Source organism: Toxorhynchites rutilus, chromosome 2 (genome assembly GCF_029784135.1).
Source record: "Toxorhynchites rutilus septentrionalis strain SRP chromosome 2, ASM2978413v1, whole genome shotgun sequence".
Lineage (NCBI taxonomy): Eukaryota > Metazoa > Arthropoda > Insecta > Diptera > Culicidae > Toxorhynchites > Toxorhynchites rutilus.
Window position 1 is genome coordinate 181,373,149 of NC_073745.1, and position 24,558 is coordinate 181,397,706.

The following is a 24,558-nucleotide window of genomic DNA, read 5'->3' on the forward strand; positions in this document are numbered from 1 at the left end:
TACAGTTGAGCTAATCTAGACTGGCAATATTAACAGAAAGGGCTTCTGTTGAGAAGAGCGTAAAACAAAGATAAGTGTGTGTATATTTAGTTGCTTAATAACCCGTACGTAAAAATACTGCATCTTCGTTACGCTGAAATCCCATTTGTAATGATAAATATAAACAAGGAGGGCAGATAGCGGGAGGGATTTTTTTACGCTAGGGTATTAGGCAAATATTCAGCCTTTTTCCAAGCAGTTAACATTGTTTGTTTTCTGTCATCATAAAGGCTTCGTTGGTGCCTTTGACATTGCATCAATGCATTGAACTAACGCTATTGTGAAGCAAGTGTTAAGGTTGTGCACCAAAACATTATTTGGGGTATACCAAGTTATTCAATAAGTTATAATCAGTCATTAATTTATTTGGGTTTGCGTGCGGATAGAGTTTATTTTTCTTATTTAGTTACCAAGGAAGTAAATGTCGTTCTGGAATTTTGTATGTGATCTGGTTTCGCTTGCCAGTAGCAAAACTTTCTCCACTAAGGATGACAGCTGCGCTTTTCTCGAGCATGTATTGTTCTGCGAACACAGGAATGAATCATCAAACAACTATCGTCAAATGATTCTACAATAAAAAAACATTTCAGGGAGACCAAACTGGTAGGGGGCTGTTCACATACCACGTGGACAGAAAAAGCACGATTTTAGACTCCTCGCTCCCCCTCCGTGGACTAGTGTGGACATTTTCATACCCCTCCCCCTGTTGTCCACGTGGACATTTTCCCTTAGTTTATTAGAATATTCTAGAAAATTTGAATTGCGCATAAATTAAATTTGTGCTTTGTGCTCCCGTGGCCGAGTGGTTAGCGTCATAACTAACATGCCGGGTGTTCGGGTTCGATTCCCGTTCTGGTCGGGGGAGTTTTTCGTCAAAGAAATTTCCTCCGACTTGCACTGTGATCACGCGTATTCTAGAGCTTGCCACTCAAAATGCATTCAAGGCGTGTTATTTGGCATAGAAATCTCAACTAAGTACTAATAAAAATGACGCAAGTAATACTACGTTGAGACGGCGAAGTTCCTCTAGAACGTTAGTGCCATTGAAGAAGAAGAAGATAAATTAAATTTCTATTCCATTTAGAGGGGACCCCTGTCTAGAAGGTCAAAAAATAATGCATTTTCATGATTTTTTTTTCGGTTGTTAGGAATAAAATGAAGCGTTCAGATATTTTGGTTCAGATATTGTTTAAGGTATATTTGAAGATGTATTTTGCATTTTTTGAGTGCATGAATGATAGATGCTAGATGCTTAGATGCTCTCTGAAAATCGGTACCAGGCTGGTGGTATCGGTTCTGAAGCAACGGGGTGTCGTAGAACAAATTCCAATTAATATTTTGAAAGTTTAGGACAATACCGGAGGGGTTTTTGAAAATTCGGAAAATTCCAAAACGGCGGCCATTTTTATTAAAAATGAGTTATTTTTCATGCAAAATCGTTGTTCAGAAGCACATAAAAATCGAAAAAATTAGATATCAAAAAACGGCTATGTAACGCTGTAGATAATCCATTTTTACATGCTGATAGAAAAATTCAGTCAAATCGAGTATGTAGATTCTGAGATATCGAGACCACCAGTTGAAAAAACATGATTTCGAGAAAAACGCGTTTGAAAATTCGTACAGCAATACGGTATCCCTTGAGGGGACCTCATACTTTTGGTTGTACCTTTCCAACGAAATCATATATCGAAAAATCCTTTTAGTACAACATTTCTGAGAGCACCAAAAAAATGCAAAAAACAAAAATTATATTTTTTCGATTATTCAGACCGGGGTCCCACCTTAAGTTTATTTTGTTTCAAATTTTACTAGCTGTACCCAGCCACGCTGTAGAACATTGAGGTTTTACGACAGAAAATGAGTAACAAAGCGAATACGGTCCGCATCTGAATATAAATCATATAATTCCAGGGATTGATCTTGAGCAATCCCAATCTAATAAAAATAAATGGATTCAAAATCATTATCAGATACAAATTCAGTTCACAATTTTTAAACACTTTCAAAGAAATGTGCTGCCGTCACATAGAGTACATATTCAATACTAGAAAATTAATTTACGTTCACATCATAATTTCAGAAGTGTGCTCATTCAATCTGGAAATCTTAAAGTTTTCTGAGGTGTTGGCAGTAGAAACAACAATCTTTGAAGTGGATTGTATCATAATATGTGTTCCATCAGTGCCGAACTTTTCGAGTTTATGAAGCGCACAAAAACGAACAGAACAGTTTTATATGTATGGATTATTTTTTATCAATTAAAAAGAATTTCAAGAAAAGAAAAGATTAAATAGGGAGCATGCACTTATATATATTGATCCTTTGAGATTGAGGAGTAAAAAGTCGAGATTTTTAAGCGATTTTGGAACACCTGTAGCTTCCATATAAATGATGACATGAAGATGAAAAAATACAGCATTTTCAAGCTACAAATTTCTAGTTCAGGGATATCGTACACACATATTTTTAGTTTGATGTGTATATGCGTTGTAGACAAAATACATTGTAAGAAAATATAAAGCGTTTTTTGTTTGCTTTCAAAATTTCTATAGATTTTAAAAATTATTGCCCAATAACAATCCAATCAACCTGATTGTTTCGCTTACATTCAAAGTTTCAGTAGAACTATTTACTACAGAGGATTTCTTTATCGAATGAAAAATTATCCTTTAATTTTGAATTAGGAATGTTTCATGAAATAATGAACGCACAACAAATCGATGGTCAAATATGTCCTCCGCAAATTTGAAAATATTTTATACAAGGTCCAGTTGTGGCTTTGACGAATGCATTATTTTATAACATTTTCGATGTCGCATTTTGCTCCTCTATTTTTATTTTTTGTCGAGTGTAGTTCTTTGCCCACTTCGGAATACGATCGGGCACAGGAAATGTTGGTTCAATTACACACTCGATTCACTTTTAGTCGTCAGCGCAATACGAAACTGCTGATCCGTAATATTTAGGTGATAGAGGATCATAAAAAATCTTCCTCGCTTATGGTAAAATCTCAACTATGAAAGAATTATTGAACTTTTCCTCGAGATCGGTTTTTACCTTAAATTGACTTTAATTCGAGAAGTACGCTGCTTATCACAATTCAATTGCTTCCATTTAACAGTGCAACAGTGTGGTTGTCAAGGAAGGAATTGTAGAGTGGTTGGAGAGCTTTAATTTAATTGATCCAATTAGTCCTTTTAGTCCATAGTCCATTTCCATTTAGTTTTTTTTTTTTATCTTCGCTTGTTTTACGTCGGCATATTTCCGCCACTTCAGTGCCAATCACCGACATCAGGGAGGCGACTCCACCTGTTCCTACCTATCAGACTCAACAACTCATGAGCCGGGCCAACTTCTTTTACTTCCCGTCCGAAGGAAGACGTAACCAGAGATTTTTCGCCTAAGAAAATCCCAACGACGCCAGCTGGGATTGAACCCAGGCCGATCGGATTGTGAAGCTGTTACGCTAACCACACAACCACTGGCGCCGTCAATTTCCATTTAGTTGAAACAATCCAGTTTATCATGCACTTTTGGGAAATTAACAAAAAACATAATATTTTAAATTGTAGAACATTTAAATTAATGAAACCAAGTAACTTTTAGATGTAGCGAAAAGAACAATCTATATATATATATATATATATATATATATATATATATATATATACGTATATATATATATATATATATAGATATATATATATATATATATATATATATATATATATATATATATATATATATCTATATATATATATATATATATATATATATATATATATATATATATATATATATATATATATATATATATATATATACATCATTCAAATGTCCACCTAGGGCTTCCTCGTACACCTTGATCCGGAACAGGTAATTTTCGATGACTTTTCGGCACATATACCGCCCCATATCTCGGTCATAACTTTACGAATGTTGCCTTTCAAATGTTTAAGAGTTTGCGGAGAGTTGGCATAGACACGGTCTTTCGCATAACCCCACAAAAAAATGTCTAGCGGGTTCAAATCGCATGATCTGGACGGCCAATTGGCATCACCAAAACGCGAAATTATGCGTTCCTCAAATTTCGTTCGCAATATGGCCATGTTCGGTCTTGTTGTGTGGCACGTGGCGCCTCCTGCAGAAAACAAAAGTCATCCGTATCCATATCTTCAATTTGTGGCAAAAAAAAAATCGATTAACATGCGGCCATAGCGCTCACCATTCACAGTTACCGTCTCGCCGTCCTCATTTTCAAAGAAATACGGCCCGATGACTCCACCAGACCATAATGCGCACCAAACAGTGACTTTTGGCGGATGAAACGCCCTCTCAACAATCACGTGTGGATTTTCTGAGCCCCATATACGGAAATTTTGGGTGTTCACATAGCCACCGAGCTCGAAATGTGCCTCATCGCTGAGGAAAATTTGATGCGAAAATTCAGCATTTTGCTGCTGTTGTTCGTTCACCCAATCGACGTATGCCCGACGCATTCCATGGTCACCACGCTCTAATTTTTGTACCAGTTGGACTTTATATGGATGTAGGTGCAAGTCCAAATGCAAAATTCGCCACAATGATGTGTTTGACAAGCCCAATTGCTGAGCACGCCGTGGAATCGAAACATACGGGTCATCCTCCACACTGGCAGCAACAGCAGCAATATTTTCGACCGAACGCACATTACGATGATGCACAGGTTTCACAATATCCGCTACGGATCCAGTTTGTTCGAATTAACGCACTACATGCGACCAAAATCCGTCCGTAATGCTCGAAAAACATTTGCTGGTTTTTCATCATTTTTATAGTATAATTTAACAAAATTAACACGTTGTGCGATGCTAAAACGATCCATATTGTAAAATGGCAGACATTCAACTAACGATATTACGCTTCGGTTGACAGCTATGTCAAACGGTTGTCAGCGCAGGGCTGTATACTTTCGGAAGCCCGAAATGGAAAACTATATATATATATATATATATATATATATATATATATATATATATTTTAAGTGTAAAATTATATATGGTGGCAGATGTGTTAAATTTTGAAAACTAATGCGTGTTCCCGCTCGAGAATCGTCCGTTCTAAGCTGTCTGTTTTGTTGTGTTTAATTTCACCTAAGGAAAGTTTACACGGCAAGAAAAATTGAAAAAGTGAAGGAATATTCGAAAAAGTGAAATTCATATGCTCTACATATCGCATTAGGTGATGTTAGTCCAATTTGTATTAAGGATTATAGCACCGTGTTACGTTGGGTTTGAAGCGAAAATGGAAATGGGTTGAAAAAATACAAAGAAAGTAAAAATTATAAAAGAAAATTACCTTTTCCATTTCAAATATGTTTTCTCTATAATAAAGTAATAGGTTTTATTGATGAGAAAAATTGATAATTTTGTTCGATACTGATGATTATCTTATACTACATTGGAGTTTTTTTCTTTATTTCATCCATACAGACCACAGGGGCATCTCGTCTAGGGCCACAGAGGGCGGTTTTTACCATATATCATTCCACTTCGGCATCTTCTATCGTGATACGCACCATCCAACGACTAATTACCATCCTTCTGTCATCATCATTCGGCTGTAAACACTAGTGGAGTGAACAAACAATACCCAACAACCAAACAAAACGGTCCTTTTCAGGGTCACCAAATCATTATCAAAGAGTTTAACAATGTAATTCTTCAAACATATCCAAAATCGTGTCTCGGACACAACCCTCCTGTGATTTTTTTTTCCAAAAATGATTCGCTAGGACTAGAGAGAGACTAAACACAAAAAAAAACGTGCATATGAAAAATACTGTCATTTATTCATCATACCGAGTGAAAAAAATCAGCATTTCACGGAAAAACGTGCTTATGAGTAGGTGACACCAGATACTAGGGAAAACAGATTAATTTTTGAAACAGATAAGCCTCTTTAAGGAAATCCAGAGAATCTCTTTCTTTCCGTGTGTTATTTCCTAATATGACATCTAAACCAACGCTCAAGCCGTACCGCTTTCGAAGGTCCGCAGTCCGCATACATATTCCACTAGATTATGCTCCACTGCACAATGGTCCAGGAGATGCATTTAAGTGTTAATTAGCATTTAGAGTTTGACAGTTATTCTCTAGACAAAAACTGCCTTAGACAAAGTTGTAACTTATGATAGAGCGCTCGTTTTTATGTTGTCAAAAATAGGATGACCAAACTTTTTGATGAAATAAAAAATATAACTTTCTTATCTTTATAGATAGAGGTAAACATAGTTCGAAAATGTTGTAGCTCCAATTATTTGAGACATCTTTGTAGAACCATTTTTTTCTCTATCTCTTGAAATAACCGATATAGCGCCTTTTATTCTAAGTTACGTTAGGGTCACCATAAAAAAAAAACTGTTTTTTTGCTCTAACTTTTATATTTCAAATTTTACATGCAAACTGTCTTCGAAAGACTTTTAGAGCTTACTAATACAAACATTTTTCGATGCAGAACTTGTCAATACCTCAAATTTACTCAAAGTTTTTGATATTTCTTCCCAAAAAACATGCTCTTCTCATTTGTTTGTCATTCTTTCTGGGGCAAACATAAAAAATGTTTCTTGACGGATTTTGAAAGAACATATTTCACTCTATATAATATGTGATTTTCAAAACTATGTTATTTTTCGTGTTTGATTAAATTAAAATTGAAATCATGAGTTTTTGGATGAAACCCCATTAATAATTTTGAGCAGAATTAAGATATTGACATGTTCTGCATCGCAAAATGTTTGTATCGATAAGCTCTAAAAGTCGTACGAAGAACATTTTGATGTAGAATTTCAAATATAAAAGTTAGAGTAAAAAAACCGTTTTTTCATAGTTACCCTTATGCAACTCAGATAGAAGGCGCTAAAAACAACTTTGTGGGAGATATTCATTGTTTATACAGAAACTGTCTTAGACAAAGTTGTTACATATGATAGAGCGCTCATTTTTGTGTTATCAAAAATAGGATGACCAAAATTGTCGATGAAATGAAAAATCTAACTTTCATATCTTTATAGATAGAGATAAACATAGCTCAACAATGTTGTAGCCCCAGTTATTTTAAACAAGTTTGTAGAACAAAGCTTTTTTCTATCTTTTAAAATAATCGATTTAACGCTTTTTTCTAAGTTGCATTAGGGTGACCATGAAAAAACGTGTTTTTTCTGCTTTAACTGTGATATTTCAAATTCCACATCAAAACTGTGTCCCAACAGCTAGAGGCTCTTCTTTTCTAGCCTTTTTAGATCTCCATCGCAGATGATTGTTGCGTGGACGTAGTTATTCTATAAAAATACAAAGATGGTCAATTGAGGGCCCTGAGTTTTGAACTCACGATCGATCGCTTAGTAAGCGAACGTGCAACCAATGCGACTTGAAAGACCGCTCAGTCTTCTAAGTGAGGAGAACGAAACATAGTTGAAGCAAACAATAATTTTATGCGATGAGTGGCCGCGGCAATTTAGGCGGTCGAATTAGGGCCACCTTCCCCTATCTATGCAGAAAATTTGAAAGAACAGATGGATTCGAATAAAACTAAAAAATCGAAAATTTTGAACAAATTTCAACATCAAATGTGTTGTTGATACAGTACAACTTTATTTATTCGGAGTCATCTAGTATTGATACGGAATATTTCTCATCAATTATGAGTGACCGAGAATGAAATCTCTGGAGTCAAATCAACAAAACCGCGGACGAATTACTTTGGTTTACGGCGTCCGCACAAAAAACTCCACGTATTTCACATCTAACAGGAACAAACTTTGATTGAATCAAGCAAAAAAAAATAATGCTGCATATTTCTGCTTCATAATTTCTCACTTTGATTCCACCCAAACTATATGTGATATAGCATCTCTCAGTCAACATACACGATACCCGCTGAAAGCTCTCTAAACTTTTAATCTGAAATCAGATTTCAGATACAACATAGTTTGAGCAATACTGGAATGTGAGTTTTCTATCACAATTAAATTCGTTGGGCCGAGAAATTCAAACGCTCACACATCGCGAACACCCACCCACTTCCTCGACGGTGTGTTGTATTATGAAGGTTTCTTTTTGCTACAGTTAGTTGGCAAACCGGTATTGCGCCACGCTTCAATATAAACAAATCACTTGAGTCTTGCTGTGGTATTTCGTGAAGCGCGTGGTGTACGTGATGAAGTAGTAAATTGCGCGACTCACATATACTGAGTAGCCTAATTGAACATCGAACGCGTGTAGTATATTAGTAGACGAAGAAATTATCACACGGATTAAGTCGCATTCGCGCGTTTATATTAGTGCAGCGCGCAATTATCGCAGAAGACTCAGTTCGTATTAAGTATCTCTACGAAACGGGTTAGATTAGCTACTTACTATGTTTGTTCGTTTTTCTGAAGAAAATTGAGCTGTAGGAAGTATATTTTTTAATCCCGAAAGGAAAATTGGACACATTCCCGTTATCAAATCGCGCGTAACTGTTCCTGAGAGTGCATATATCCCAGTGATTCGATTAGATTGCAAATTTCCAGACAGGTGAACATTGGCTCGTTTTATGTATCTGTTTTTAAGTAGCTCATGTACAGTGAATTGGCTCGCCTCTCGATGATGACGTACGATGATGATCAAAGCACTATTTTTAGAGATGCTCATATTTGGTCGTTCCTTTGATTATGATGTTGGTATAGCTGTGTACCGGATTTTGTGTTGCATTGATGTGTATCTGTGTTATGTTTCTTCGAAGAGCTTCCTCTCGCTTTCGCTTGTATGATGCCCACAATGTTTACGAAGCTGAGTGTATCGAACAATCAATCTGTTGATACTAGAACATTATTGACTAGCCATTTAAGCGGAGCGCTTATGTGAAACGATATTGCAGTTTTAATGTAACCAAAATCGGATGTTTTTACATTGGAGAAGACGATTAATTTATTATTTTCAGAATTCAGAAATTGAGAACTATGAAACGCAAAACTTAGCAGCATTGATTTTGGTCTAATATCCGAGCGTAAATGTACAATTGATCAGATATTTGGATACTACCCTGTCAGGACCAGGCAAGATGAGAGAGGGAAATACATTTTCGATCGGAAGGAAATTAAGAACGTTCAGAATTAGCTGTTTTTATTTTGTCCTAAAGTTTCTAGTCATTATCGTTCAAGTATTAAACAAAACATTGCCAAAAGCAGGAGAACCGCTCTTTCACGTTTCTATTCCAACGCGTAAAACTTGTTTCGCGCGATTGTAGACTTTATTCAAAATAAAGAGGACACACAAAAATTATCACAAAAAAAGCTCAATTCCGTGTGTCTTCAAGTACTACTATAAGGTTATGGTAAGACATCATCGCCTTTTGAACCTCCTCTCTTAACTAGAACAAACTTTCTTTCGGGTTTCGAGCAAAAGCAGGGTCGACTTGTTTAGACACTGTCATCAGTAATTTAGCAGAATTATAGAATTCAAGTTCATTTCCATCGCTTTCAAAATTTTGTGATTTATTGCTCTGTTGATAATCCAGAATTCGTCGATGGGACGGAATTTTGGAGCGTTTGGAGAGCTGACTTGTTTTATTTTGTAAGAAGATCACCAATCAGGTCCTTGCATATAGCCACATGTGGCACGAAGCCTTTACGTGTATGGTTACGGTACAGCTGGCTCCGAAAATCGGTGCTTTTTTGCTCTGAAAATATCTCGTGCTTCCTCGTGTACGGTGATGCAGTATTCTCAAAGCTCTTGCACCCGGGGCGGAAAAGTTTATTTGCACCCCCTTCCTGAACCCCTGAACCCCTAAAATCGTGCACCCGGGGGCGGTCTTCACTCCCCAGTCGACGTCACTGCACCTGTCGTTCAGTGAAGCTGCGCCTACTTCCTCCGCAGTGGGCAGGGTTGTTCGCAATTGTTGCGCGTATTGGGCATTACCAGTTCTCGAGAAAAGCCACAAAACCTGAAAACGGCTTCTATAAGCGAATTGACGCCTCTGTAAGCCCTATGCCAAGTACTCGGGACGTAAAACAGCAGTATCCCGATAGTCTTCTTGCAAGGAGTTGGCCGCCGGTCTTGCAAGCCGCGACATGAAAACACTAAGCAACGAACGATACACAAAAAAACATGGTATACCAGGCCATGTTGTAGAGACGTTAAGCCAAAATAAATAAATAAATAAATTGAAGAGACTGTGGAATGCCCTTCCACTGCGGTAGGTGCGAACCGCCGAACGCCGTCCGAGTCAGACACTGTTTGAACCGTCCCTCTGGAAAGCAGATGCTCGTTGTAAGAGGTTCGTTAGGAAAGACGTGGCATCAACTCGCCTTGTCAGAGCAGTGTACGGATATTGTGGTGTTCTGAATAGTTTTTACGGATGCCAGTTGGTTCAAACCGACACATTCCAGCCTGCTCCCGCTGCTTGTCCGGGACTGCCTAAGGAGCTAGCTCACACCGACTCCACTATCCACATCCTGTGGACCCTCTCGATAGATTGTAGCTCAGTCCTTTGGACAACTCTGTCATCCTCTGCACCAAGCAGCAACAAGAGGCGCCTTCTGGCTAGTGTCTCCTCATCGACACTACGATACGGGAGTCCAGCCTGGATCGCGTCGTTAGAAACTCAAACACGGAGCACGATGAGGCTGAATAGTACGTACCGGTCCATGAAGATGCGAGTCGCGAGTGCGTATAGAACCATATAATCGGAAGTGGTTTGCGTCATAGACAGGTTGGTCCCTATCGACATCATCTTGGCGGAGCGACCGCTATAGGAGGTGGGGAACAAGAGGGATCCGGAAGCTATTGAGGGCGCAGTATCTACACCGTTTTGGACACGCAAGATCGCCTATTTGTCCGGAGTGTGTACGTGAGCTGACCTTCATGCCTCCATGGTAATATCGTGGAGGCAATGTATCGCGACGAGGACACCTGGAATGCAGTGGACAGCGTAATCGTACACATCATATTCGAGCTAAGTCTGCACGCTGGCTGGCTGTTGCAATGGATGTACTCCGCGGGAGTAGCTGTGACGGAGTGCGTGTCTTGTTGGAAGGCCATACATAATAGGCGCAACCATGGTTAGAGAAATCCTGCGAGGGTTACTGTGACGGAGCGCGCGTCACGTTGTAGGGCGCTTCCTAATCGGTCTCGACAGGTAGGAAATCCAGCAAGGGTGGCTCTGACGGATTGCGCTGTCTAAGTAGAGCTCAACACATCATAATATGGTCGAATAAATGTTTCCATCACGCCTTGCAGTTGGATAAATGGTTTCTAATTGACTTTAAACTACATCTAATGAACAATATTGGCTATATCTTTATAATTTCTCCTAATTTGCGTGAACAAGGTTTAAATAGAGCTTTTCGAAGCAAATAGCTCAGGCATTATTATTAGCATAGAGCTATCATACTATCATACAAACGTCTCACTGATGGGGAATTATTAGTTGGGAAGTCACTGATGGCTGAATCAGTGCTAAACTGCGGATGTTTCAAACGTCCAAGAAGCCACTCAATTGAGATAATGTGTGAGAAATCGCGTTGTCAAATCTACCACGAATGTCTCAATCCCACGATGCACGCACATGCAGATCGTTCAATATCAACTCAGTCACAACAAACAAATCCTCTGACAAAAAGATGGTTCTGCTCTCAGTAAACATTTGAAATGCCATGCGGCTCAGCTTTCTATTAACAGGTGTCAACGATTTTTTTTTTTTTTATCCAAAATATATATTTTATTAAGGCTCATATGGCGTCAGCCTAACGGGGCCGGGAGTTCAATATTTTGACAATGTTTGCTTAGACTATGTTAGTAATATGTAACCGATTACTCGCGGTTGACTCGAGGTTAGTATTACAAGTGTTCTCATAATTGGTATGTCGCAGTCTTCGATGTTCTGTACGTGTGCCCGACACGGGATACTTCCTATTGGGATGCAGCTGACCATTAATCAGCAACGCCCCCCTAGTCTGTACCCCATATCTAGCGTGGTGCGTCTTTCTCGACTCGAGGAATCCAGGATAGAATGGTCACTAGCCGGCGCAATCATCAGCTCGTGTAGAGTTGTCATGAGCGGTACAACCTTTGGCTCTTGTTGAATCATCAGTGGACTGCACAACCTTCGGCCCGTGCATCTGTAAAGAGTGTGTGTATGTATTGCCGCGACTAAGTAAAAGTTTATCGATCGGATAGGAGGGATATGAAACGGGGACACAACGAAGGAAACATCATTAAACGTTGACATCGGCGTTTCTGAGGAACAGGTATAGATGAAGCAGAAGATCAGGATCCCGGCTACCTAAAGACTGCCCTAGAAAGTATAGACGCAGTCAGAAACCGCTGCCATTTCACAATACTTTATATTTGGTCCTTTTTTTGGCTGCGTCCCGTTGTTTGCTTTTGTCTCTCAGCACCTGTGCAGTGGCATATTTTTTCTAGCAGTGTTTTTCCAAAATGCGTGGCCTTTCAGCAGAACAACGGCGAAAAATTGTGCACAAATGGTGTACAGAACCCGGATTGTCATTAAGAAAGTTAGCAAAAATCGAAAGTGTTAGTGAGAAAGCCGTGCGAACAGCGATCTGGAAATTCAGTGAGGATAACTCTTTTGAGGATAAACCGAAAACAGGACGAAAAAAAGGTCCTGCCAGTCCTCGTTTGGATAAATGTATAATGAAGGCGTTCGAGCAAAAGAAAGAGGTATCCGAACGGGATGTGGCCAAAAAAGTTGGCACGTCGAAATCAAACGTTCATCGCGCAAAAGAACGTTTGAATCTGCGAACATATAAGAAGCAGAAGCAGCCAAAACGAACCCCAAAACAAGAAGCATCGATCAGGCCCAGAGTGCGAAAGCTGTACGATACGATGCTTGCTGGGAATTCGAAGTGCATAATAATGGACGATGAAACATACGTTAAATTCGACTATAAATCCTTGCCGGGGCCACAGTATTATACGGCGCGAGAAGGGCAAGTACAGGGTGGGCCATTTAAAGTGGAAGGGTTTGTTTTTGCAATAACAAAGTAAAGAAGTGAAATTTTAAATTTTTTTTTTGAAATTCATTTATTTTGGTCCAAGGAGATTTGTTCTAACTACTTTTTGATTATGATATCTCATAAATGACCGCCTCTGGCCTTGACCGCAAAATGTGCCCTTTTTTCGGCATTTTCCATCACTTTGCCCAATGTTTCGGCCGATATGGCAGCAATTTCTTGTCGGATATTGTCTTTCAGCGCAGCCAGGGTCCTTGGTTTACCAGTGTATACCTTGGATTTTAAATATCCCCATAAAAAAAGTCAGTAGGCGTCAAATCAGGTGATCTCGGTGGCCAGTCATAATCGTCGTTTTTCGATATTAATCTTCCGGGGAACATTTCGCGCAATAATTTGGTCGTGGCAGCCGCTGTATGGGTTAAGTTGTTGAGCCATTTGAATTTTATACGGAAACATTTTCAAATCAACACGAATTATGCGTCGGAGAGTGGTTCGAGCGATGCCTAACTCTTGCGAACGATGGCGACCTGATGTCGATGGAGTCTCTGCAACACTGGCTCGAACGGCATCAATATTCTCGTCGAAACGTCTGAAACATCCGTTCGAGTCGAAAAATTTGGTAAAAAGGCTATGGTCTGGCAAGCTATCTGTGGCTGCGGTAAAATTTCGCAACCGTTCATTACAACTGCTTCAATGAACAGCGAAATTTATATCAAGGAGTGTTTAAAAAACGGCTTCTACCCATGATTCGTAGCCACAACGATCCTGTTGTCTTCTGGCCGGATTTAGGGTCATGCCATTACGCGAAACTAACGGTAGAGTGGTATACCTCAAAAGATATAACATTCGTTCCAAAGGACATGAATCCCCCTAATTGCCCGGAAATTCGCCCTATTGAAGAATTTTGGGCATTGACGAAGGTACATCTTAGGAAACATGTCTCTCCAGCAGAAACCATTCAACAATTTGAAAAGGACTGGAAAAAAGTGTCTAGACTCGTCGCTAAGAAGTCTGTGCTGAACCTCATGAAGAACGTTCGCAAGAAGGTGCGCCAGCTTGCATACAATCGATAGATAGCAGAAATTGAGAACACCGGGCTGTTGTACTAATCTTATGTTAACAATATGTCGAAGAAAAACTAAGTTTCTAACATTTGTGTTTTATTTATACTAAAATCTGGGTGCGTCCATACTTTCTGGGGCAGTCTTTAAGATATCCCGGACGGGGATATCCGATTGTCTGCCTTGTGCTCTCAGTGCTCTAGAGAGCTGAGAGCGAGCAGCATGGAACCGGATACACGACCAGACAACATGCTCGATGTCGTGGTAGCCATCGCCACAATCACAAAGATTGTTTGCTGCGAGCCCAATGCGATAGAGATGCGCGTTTAGGTTGTAGTGATTGGACATAAGCCGAGATATCACGCGAATGAAATCACGACCTAATCAATGAAATCACGTATCAAGGTGTCAACGATGCTAGTGTCGATTGAGTAACATAAAGCTTGATTCATTTAGAATCCTGAATCACAAAACCAGTTGCATCCCGAGATTGGTTAAAGGCGCAAAATGTTTTTATATCAAAATGCAGAAAATTTATTGTTATTTTCAGAAAGAAATATTTGAAAAATATTCCATTGCAGTTTTGAATAATTTTCGTAAATTCCTTCGGATACCCTCCATTAAAGTTTGGATTCCCTGTTGGTCGTCCTCTAGGACTATTTTATTCCACGATCTCTTCATTCATTCCATTGGGAGGAAATGGGAGGATTGAGGTCTTTTTCGATGTAATCGACACCATTGTCTTTAATTGTTCTCAATTCCTTCAACCTCGGCTTCCGATCGTAAATTCCTCTGCGACGCATCCTCTAATCCATCCGAACAACAGTTGTACGTTCACGGAAATGTATTAGCACATCATACACAGTCGATTTGGCCTTTAGAGATTTCGTGATTTTAGTTCCCTGACCACGCCGGATTTTTAATGTAGGTGTACAAAATCTAATTTCTTCTCTCGGTTTCCATCCTGCCCATTTTTTTCGAAACAACGTGACCGTTGAAAGATAAAAGTTTCCCAAACAATTTGCTGTTAAAAGATTTCAGATACGCAAACTACGGCCGCTGCATTGAAATGAATAGTGATTCCATATTGTAACGAACTAAACCTTAACAAGCGTGGTCTCTGGAAAATGATTGAGTGAGACATTTTTTTTCAAATATCTTCTTCAATCAAGGAAATGTTCTTCCAGAATCGCATCGTTTTCGCTTACCTGGCATTAAAAAATTCCACGTAATGATTATCCTTCAACTGATACAAAAGTAGAAAAATTGTAGTTGACTGTTTGACCGTACTTTAGCATAAGCGATATAAAACGCCTCCGTGGGTGCTTAAAACAATTGCTGTTAGTAGTCCATTTAGTTGTTTTATTTCATAATTTTCCAGGAATCATTAGTGGAAGCGTTCACTGTATCGTGATTATATACCCCACGGCAACGGTGGTAACTGTAGCAAATTCACACACAGTTGAGGCGCCCTATTTTACCATTATTTTGATATAAATACAACTGTTGATGAGATAATTAAAAGTTTCTGTTGGCACATTTCAACTCACATGCGTTTTTTTCCCTGGTATTAAAGTGTATGTTCGTTACTGCGTTACTGTATTTGTCTATGAATAGAGTTTTACACACGATTTTCTTGATCTATTTTTAACTTTACCTTCATACTTGCTCTTACGATGTGATGCTGCCATTCTAATGTTTATGTCGATTATAAAAATCCGCGTCAATTTTTCGCGTGGTATGTCTGTATATGTTATGGGTATAAAATTCATTCTTAATTATGTAGGTTAAGGTCGGATAGTTCTGTGGGCAAATTATTTTATTTATTGTGACCCGGTTTGAGGGTTGACTGAGGGAATGGAGAATCAGTTTTACTGAGTCACAATCTACATCGTTCATCCTACTTTTATATTTCTGTAGATACATGAAAAAGTACATGTATCTTTAGAAGTTGTAACGCTATTGTTTTTTACTATTTGCAGGATCTAAACCAAAATGGCGGAGCCACTTGTGAATTCCTGCTGTCGTTGTTACTCTCTGCGGAATGGATCTATAACTTCCGGAATAATAGGAATTGTTCTTTCGATAATTTCCCTAATTTTAATGTTCACCACAAGAGTTGAGTTTAAGCCTATTTTAATGGACTGGTTGCCTCAGAATGTAGTGAAAATTATTTTTGCGCTTAATCTCTGTATGACCATCCTGATTTGTTTGATAATGATTCTCGGTGTTATAAAGGTGAGTAACAAGCAAAATTAACGAATTATCGATTATCCTTACATATTAAATCGTTTTAGAAAAATCATTTCCTCATGATGCCTTGGGTAGTTCTTGGCATAATGCTGGCTATAGGACTGCTTATTAGTGTAATATACACAGCAGTTGTGCACTTCATTGATGGATACACTCTGAGTGGTACTTTGTGGTTAATTGTCGGCTTATTATGGGTTGGTAAGTAGGCGGATTCTGTTTTAATATTGTTTACATATTATAAAAAAGGTGTATATGCCATTCGTGTATTCGGGATTGGCAACGCTATTGTTACCGAGTGCAAGGTAATACATTGTATTGTCCTTACGATCCTATTCAGTACTAGATCAGATACTCAGGAGATAAAAGGCATTGTGTGTGAAAATTTTTGCTACAGCCTAATACTTAGTTCTGTGATCCATTTTTCAAGGTCGGTGAAATAGTACATTCATTAGGATAAAATTTGGGATAAAATTTTGTAAAGCTATTGCTGTTGCTTTTTTCATATTTTTCGTTCTAATTCGATATGGTTTAATAATTTACCTTCCGAGTGTCTGACCTCGTACTGAACAGTGTATTCATCATCACCATCAACATCTTCTCTTCTCTTTATGATTAAGATAGCCGGATCAAATATTGATTCTCAGCGTCTCCCTTATTTGTTTTTTGTTTTAATGAAATTAATTGAAATAATTCAACATGTTTCATTTTTATTTCAGTTATTTTCACTTACATGTGGACTGTAGTCTACAGCCAGTTCGTAGTGCAGAAGAACGAAAACGAAAGAGGACAATATTCTAAACAGCCATACAGACGATAGTCAATGCAACAAACAGAAAACTGAAAGTTAGAATTAAGCTTAATATTACTAGCTCATTCAAGTCGATTGTATATACTAACATGTTCAAAATATATGATAGCTTCAAATGTGAATAATACTCATATAAGTTTATTTAAAATTAACATGTAATGGAATAATATTATTGATAACATATTTGATATTTATAATCGTTTTGATAATAAAATGGAATTTATTTATAAGAACCTTTGTACTGTATTCTATCACGGCTGTAATATGTAGGGGACCCGACCACCTAAATTGCAATGAACATTCATCAAATAAAATTCTTGTTCTTTGGGTTTGGCATTGAAATATTAGGCCGGGAAAAAGTTATCCATTATTTTCTCTGTAGCTGGCTTTACTGATCTATATCTCGCGTAATATCGATACAATTTCAGGTTTAGGTTTAGGTTGTGAAGGTGACATTTCACACTAAAAAAAAGTTATTTTTCTGTTTTTTGTCTGTTCCATGCAGTTGTGAGTTATAGGGTTATAGGGTATGAAGGTCAACAAAGAAAAAAATCGGGGGTCTTCGTAGCCTAATTGGTTGCGTGTCCGCTATTAAGCGAACGATCATGAGCTCATAACTCAGGGCCCCTCAACTGACCATCTTAGTGTGTTATTCTAGCTACTATGTCCACGCAACAATCATCATGTGTCGGTAATCCCAGTCCCTTACCGCTCACATTTTCGGTCTGCTGCTTCGGTAATTGGCACTATTAATAACGCAACAAAGGAAGCCTCATATCAACAGTCCCGCTGTGAACAGCCCAACTGTGAACATTCGAACAATAGCAATATTCTTACGCCGAAAAAAAAGGCGACGTGTGTTGTGCATCGATAGAATAGGAATTCTCTTGCGCCTAAACGGCTACTGTGTTATATAGAAAAAAAAACAAATGTTTATCGATAGATAGCGATACTCTTACGCCTCAAAATGGTAACAGTGTAATATACCACAAAAGTTATCTTAAGATAAAAAAAATGTAGAAAAAATTCGGTACATTTCACACTTTTCTTTTTCAAAGGCGAAACTGCAAGCCAGGCCTCTGTGAATGGTATTTATGGTGCCTGTACATCAGTAAAATACGTTCAATTTAATTTTTGTTTCCTTTTTTGAAATTTGAAAAAAAAATTTTTTTTAGTGGAATACACTAAATTCACATCTCTACTGTCAACAAATGGACCGTTTGAAGTTGGCGATTGATCAGAAACGTCCAGAATTGGCCAACAGAAGAGGCTTTATGTTCCTTCAGGACAACGCAAGGCCACACAATTCCGAGATGCATCCACCATATAGTTTCCAACAAAACGATGCATATTTGACCCAAATCGGACAATCCGAAGCATATAAAAAATAGTTTTGAATTTCACCAAAAATAATAGATAACTTTATCTCCAACCTAATATATAGTAGGGTACGGCGCGGCTAGTTGGTCATAGGGGTAAGTTGGTCTGTGACGTTGTCTTGAAATTTGTGCGTGCAAAAAATTAGCGATCTATACATGATAAATAGCGAAATGCTGATGCAATAAATTAAACAAATTAAGAAAACTTTTTATTAAGTAGGTTAAAAAATACGAACATGGTCCGGATTTTTCTAAAAATCATTCACTGTTTGCGCATTGAAAAACAGTTAATAATCATGGAATAATTGGTTCTAACGTGAAACAAAGGTTTATTGTATGTATTAGTTTCAAATGTTAATGGAAATCGCTTTTATTTTTTCTTTATTGAATTTTCATGTATAAAAGGGCTAGTTGGTCACACAACAACGATGCTAGTTGGGCACACGAATATCATCATTGTAGAAACTGCTCGTTTGAAAGCATCGTATATAAAATTTCCAGGTATGCCGCGTTTCATTGCGCAAACTATAAACAAATATAGAAAGCATATGTTTTATTGCTAAACCCAGTGTATTTGAAACGAGAGAACCTGATACCAACCACCGCACACCGCACTTGCAATATAATTGTCATATTTGTATTTTTTTTGCTGTGAAATTTTCATTAAATATAATAAACGCTAACATTGAATATCAGAACTCACAATAATGCATCGAGTCATGTAGCATACATGGAGTTTATTTCAATCTAGTTTGGGGCGAACGGTACAAATGACAAAACAAATGCAAGCAATAAACCGGCTGTGCGCCGCAAACTCCGGATTCTGTTGTCAGCTACATGGAAGAAAGACGAAATGGCTGGAAAAGATTGCTTGGCTAATTTCCAACAACGGAATTCCACGCTATCGATTAAAAAGCCGGAAGCTACTATTCTAAGCCGAGCAAGACTTTTGAAGACTTTTATGTAGTTTCAGATAGAAAAAAGGATGACAATTTGAAATGTTCATTAATTTGTTTTTTCACTTGACAACATGATACTTGTTTACTGTTTTTATTTGGATTAGATTAATTATTGAAAAATGAAGGAAACCTCTAATGGCAAATGATTTATTAAGGGGGTTGTACACTATGAACATCATAAAAATTATGAGATTTTCGCGATTTTTTTCAACGAGAAAATAAATTACTATGATTAATCTGATATCACAGTTTTATTAGGTATATATTGGATTGTCCCCAGAATAACTGTAATCGGTTTGTTGCACCCTTGCAGCCAAAACCAAACCAAGTTTTTCTACTGGACCAACCAATTGTGTTTTACACAATCTTGGATATATTTCGTGTCGTCCTACGTAGGATATTTTCAACATTGATTTGATTTTCAACATGACATTGATTTTTAACGAAATGACGGCATTTTTTGCCGTCAAATGCGTCAAATGCGAGACAAAAACATTCACCAAAATATTATTTTTCAAAATATCGAAGAAATCCTACGTAGAATGACAGGAAATTTAGTGGAGAATCTGAGAAAAACTATTTCATCAAAATCCGGATGTAGAACTTCCTCCAGTTTGCAAAACATGGTTTCGAGAAAAACGTGTTTTAAATTTTAGATACATTTATTCTGTTTATTTCACATCGTATCCTCAGTTTGCAATCTCTGGACCATTAAACTGTCCTTCAACGATTAAAAGGTGATCTTTCTGTCACTTTTTGTTGCCAAATTAGACTTGCGGGCTTCTCTGGCTACTTCTGACATCCGCACCTCTGCTCGTTCGATTCGTCCCTTATCCGATTTTCCGCAGAAATTGTTGAACTCCGGACCGATTTCAAGTTAAAGTTCTTTCATTATCTTCAAAAGTCTTGTAGACCATCATTGAAGTTACAGGTTGCTATATATAATTTCCAAACCTTTTGAATTTTGGTTGCATGCTTCAATATTGCAAATCCACCGCTCTGGTCGCGATAGTAAACGAATCAAGTTGTTCGAATCTTTGATCGACAAAGGCACATAGGACCATCTCAAAAATCAATCTGAATATATCCATCCATTATATTATTTGATTCCATTGGTAGTCATGAGGATATCCATTCCCGTAAGCAACTGATGGATGCGTTGCGCGCATTCTTCACGCGTTCCTTAAGGGGGTACTGAAGGGTGTGTCACATCAAATTGCATCACGGAAAAAACGCTGTAGAAATTCGCCCAGTAGACCGATCCTTTTGAAAATTTTAGACAGTAAAATAAAAACTATTAAACAACTTTTGGCATTTTCTTTTTATTCATACTTCGAGCCCAAGCCCGTATGCTCGCACCTTCCTCTTTACCCCGTCCATAAGGTTCTGTACAACGTCAGGTTGTAGTTTTTTTTGAACAGAAATCCATTTTCTCTTGAAGTCCGCCTCCGATTTGACAACTTTTGGGTTCTTCCGGAGGGCCTGCTTCATAATCGCCCAATATTTCTCTATTGGGCGAAGCTCCGGCGCGTTGGGCGGGTTCATTTCCTTTGGCACGAAGGTGACCCCGTTGGCTTCGTACCACTCCAACACGTCCTTTGAATAGTGGCACGAAGCGAGATCCGGCCAGAAGATGGTCGGGCCCTCGTGCTGCTTCAATAGTGGTAGTAAGCGCTTCTGTAGGCACTTCTTAAGGTAAACCTGCCCGTTTACCGTGCCGGTCATCACGAAGGGGGCGCTCCGCTTTCCGCAAGAGCAGATGGCTAACTTGGATAGTTTCTGCTTGCGAATCTCCTCCGGAACGCTGAATTTGTCCTCTGCGGAGAAGAACAACAGGCCCGGCAGCTGACGAAAGCCCGCTTTGACGTAGGTTTCGTCGTCCATTACCAGGCAATGCGGCTTCGTCAGCATTTAGGTGTACAGCTTCCGGACTCGCGTCTTCCCCACCATGTTTTGCCTTTCGTCGCGGTTAGGAGCCTTCTGAACCTTGTATGTACGCAGGCCCTGCCGCTGCTTGGTCCGCTGGACGAATGAACTTGACAAATTCAGCTTATTGGCGACATCCCGGACCGAACTTCTCGGATCACGTCTAAACTGCTTAACTACGCGCTTGTGATCTTTTTCACTGACGGAGCATCCATTTTTGCCGTTCTTCACCTTCCGGTCGATGGTTAGGTTCTCGAAGTATCGTTTTAGTACTCTGCTGACCGTGGACCATCGTGATCTATACACTCTTATCTTATTATAAGCGAAAGCTGAAGATATAATTCCTAAAAATTAAATTTCTACAGCGTTTTTTCCGTGATGCAATTTGATGTGATACACCCTTTACACCATGGAAACTTGAAAAAAATATTTCTGGCTTGAAATATTCTCTGGGATTTCCAATTTACTGTAGTTGTTATCCTAGGTTTGTCCGATGCTCCGTTCCGAAGTTACAAGCCAATTAGTGGACCTCAGTCTTTGCGTAAGGAGCGAGAATCCAAAATTTAAAACGCGTTTTTCTCGAAACCATGTTTTGCAAACTGGTGGGAGTTCTACTTCCGGAACCGTCCATCCGATTTTGATGAAATGGGGTTTCCCAGATTCTCCACTAAAATTCCTGTCATCGTACGTAGATTTTTTTTTGATATTTTGAAAAATAAAATTTTGGTGAATGTTTTTGTCTCGATTTTTAAGGTAGAAACGTTATTTTTTACAAAAAATATCACCATTTCATCAAAAATTAATATTTTGAAAAAATCCTACGTAAGATAACAGGAAATCTATTCAAGATTATGTAAAAAAATCGTTGGTTGAAATCGGTCCACTAGAAAAACTTGTAGAACTCCCATCAGTTTACAAGGTTTTGGCTGCAAGGGTTCAATAAACCGGTTGCGACTATTCAGTGGACAGTCCAAATATATATACAAATATATTTTTTGTTTGTTAAGTAATATATGCCTAATAAAACTTTGATATCAGATTAATCATAGTAATTCATTTTCTCGTTGAAAAAAATTGTGAAAACACATACTTTCTATGATGTTCATAGTGTACTACCCCCTTTAGCAAAGAAGTAGGTCCACTAATTGGCTTGTAACTTCGGAACGGAGCATCGGGCAAACCTGGGAAAAAACTACAGTGAAGTTGACATCATAGAGAACATTTTAAGCCAGAAATTTTTTTTTCATTTTTTCAATTTTCCATAGTGTACTACCCTCTTAATTGATCAAAAAGAACATGCCTGTTATATGATAGTCATGCCTTATATATTGACCAGCTTACCCCGCATGTGAGGTTAGTTGGCCAATCTATTTTGAAATATAAAGACGTCAAATAAAAGGTAAAGCTTCATTGTGGTACATAACATACTAACGAAAAACTTCGTACTACAAAGCTTTAACCAAATTTATTCAAAACTGACCAGCTAGCCCCGCCATACACTACTATTCGACATAATCTTTATTTTCGTTCTAGGATTAAAATCGGATTCCGATCACGTATCCCTTTCAACATTTTTTTTCTGTTCATTGCAACAATATTTTGACTTTCAATTTCATTCTTTTTGTTCAATATATTCTTTTTCACATTTCTAGCCACACTGCTCTCAAGCTTATTTATATGTTCATGAAAAGCAGTACTACATGGGTTGAAAAGTCCCGGGATTTTTCAACAGATGGCGCCACTAAAAATAAACAGGATAATTTCGAGAGGTTCATCTATCACTAGCTTATGTGTGAAGTTTTATGACATTTCATTTTTTGACGTAGGATTACGTCTTTCGGGAACATATTCGGGTACAAATTGAAAAACGAATATCGATCGCATCGTGAAAAATGTCCAATTTCAAACGCTTATTGCTCAGTCATTTCATGACGGATTGATGAGATTTTTACATCAAAACATTGCGCACTCTATAACAATTTTTCACCTTGAATAAAATAATATATATCATGTAATTAGCTATCGAACAATTGAAAAATCTCAACCCCTATCCAAACGGTACTGATTGGTCGAAATTGACGTCATTTCTTCATTTTGGATTTCTCATTCATTTCTCAGTCATTTTGGATTTCTCATTCTCGTTCAACGCTCAGATCGGCAAACATCTGGGCTTCTAGTGTGCAGTGCTCCACAAATCAACCAACACCATACGGTGCGGCAAAGGAGAGGAAGCCATCGGCAACCAACGATGGATGCGGTGCGGCAAAGGGAGCAAAGAAGAGGAAGCAGCGGAGAGTATCGAATTAAATCTAGTGTGCATTGATGGTGCGCTCCTCATCACATCAACAATTGGATGCGGCAAAGGAGGCAGAGGAGCGAAGTGCATTGCATCGCATCGTATCACACCCGCTATCCGTCGTTTAGCTCGTCGTGGTGGTGCCAATCAAACCCTCGCAAATCGACGCACAGAAGCCGATGACGCCAAAGTCAAGGAAAGCATCAGCGAATCCGTAAAAGCTACCGCTCCCAAAACTAAACTGCTACATCCGACTGAAACGCAGCAGATTCCGTACAACCCATTAAACCATTCCAGTCCTTCTCAGGACTATCAATTTGTTTTGAAACAAAAGAGTTTATTTTACTGTTTTCCACTTACCACAAAAACTATATAAAACCGATCAAAAATACTGTTTATTTTTACATTTTCTACTAACAACTAACATGGAACGTATCACGTCAAAAGCATACGTTTCATCAACCACCTTTTACTGGATTTGGCAAAAGAAGCGAAGGACATATGCATGCATGTATATAACGGAACGCTCCAGTCATACACAGCCCGTTAGGGACAAATGACCTTTGGGTTAAAGTCTCTCCAAAAACAAGAACGAACGATACACAGCCCGTATCAGACAAATGCATGAAGGAATTCTATAAAATAATATTTTTGCGGTGCCTTTGCGCCAACTACACGGGCGAGTAGCACCATAGTAGCAAAAAATGTTGAAGTTCGTGACATCTGGTAGCAATATTTTTCTTCTTTTGAATTATAGAGACTTTAAACTTTACGTTCATTCGTCTCTAGCCCTGAGAAGGGCCCTTGCGAAGAAAACTAGTTCATACTCTTTCTCGACCT

At 38.4% G+C, this 24,558-nt stretch overlaps 1 protein-coding gene across 4 annotated transcripts in view; it reads left to right on the top strand.

Moving 5' to 3' along the window:
• LOC129770909 (uncharacterized) overlaps window positions 1–17,383 on the top strand; it is a 93,144-nt gene extending 75,761 nt beyond the window's left edge. For 2 of the 4 annotated variants that reach the window (XM_055774099.1, XM_055774101.1), the window contains 3 exons: window positions 16,080–16,335; window positions 16,395–16,548; window positions 17,067–17,383. In XM_055774099.1, the coding sequence (XP_055630074.1) occupies window positions 16,093–16,335; window positions 16,395–16,548; window positions 17,067–17,167 (498 nt within the window). In that variant the 5' untranslated portion in view covers window positions 16,080–16,092 and the 3' untranslated portion in view covers window positions 17,168–17,383. Of the gene's footprint in view, window positions 1–8,221; window positions 8,598–15,871; window positions 16,014–16,079; window positions 16,336–16,394; window positions 16,549–17,066 lie in introns of those variants that run through there. The other 2 variants (XM_055774098.1, XM_055774102.1) reach the window with 2 other exon arrangements.
• Window positions 17,384–24,558: the final 7,175 nt, after the last annotated feature.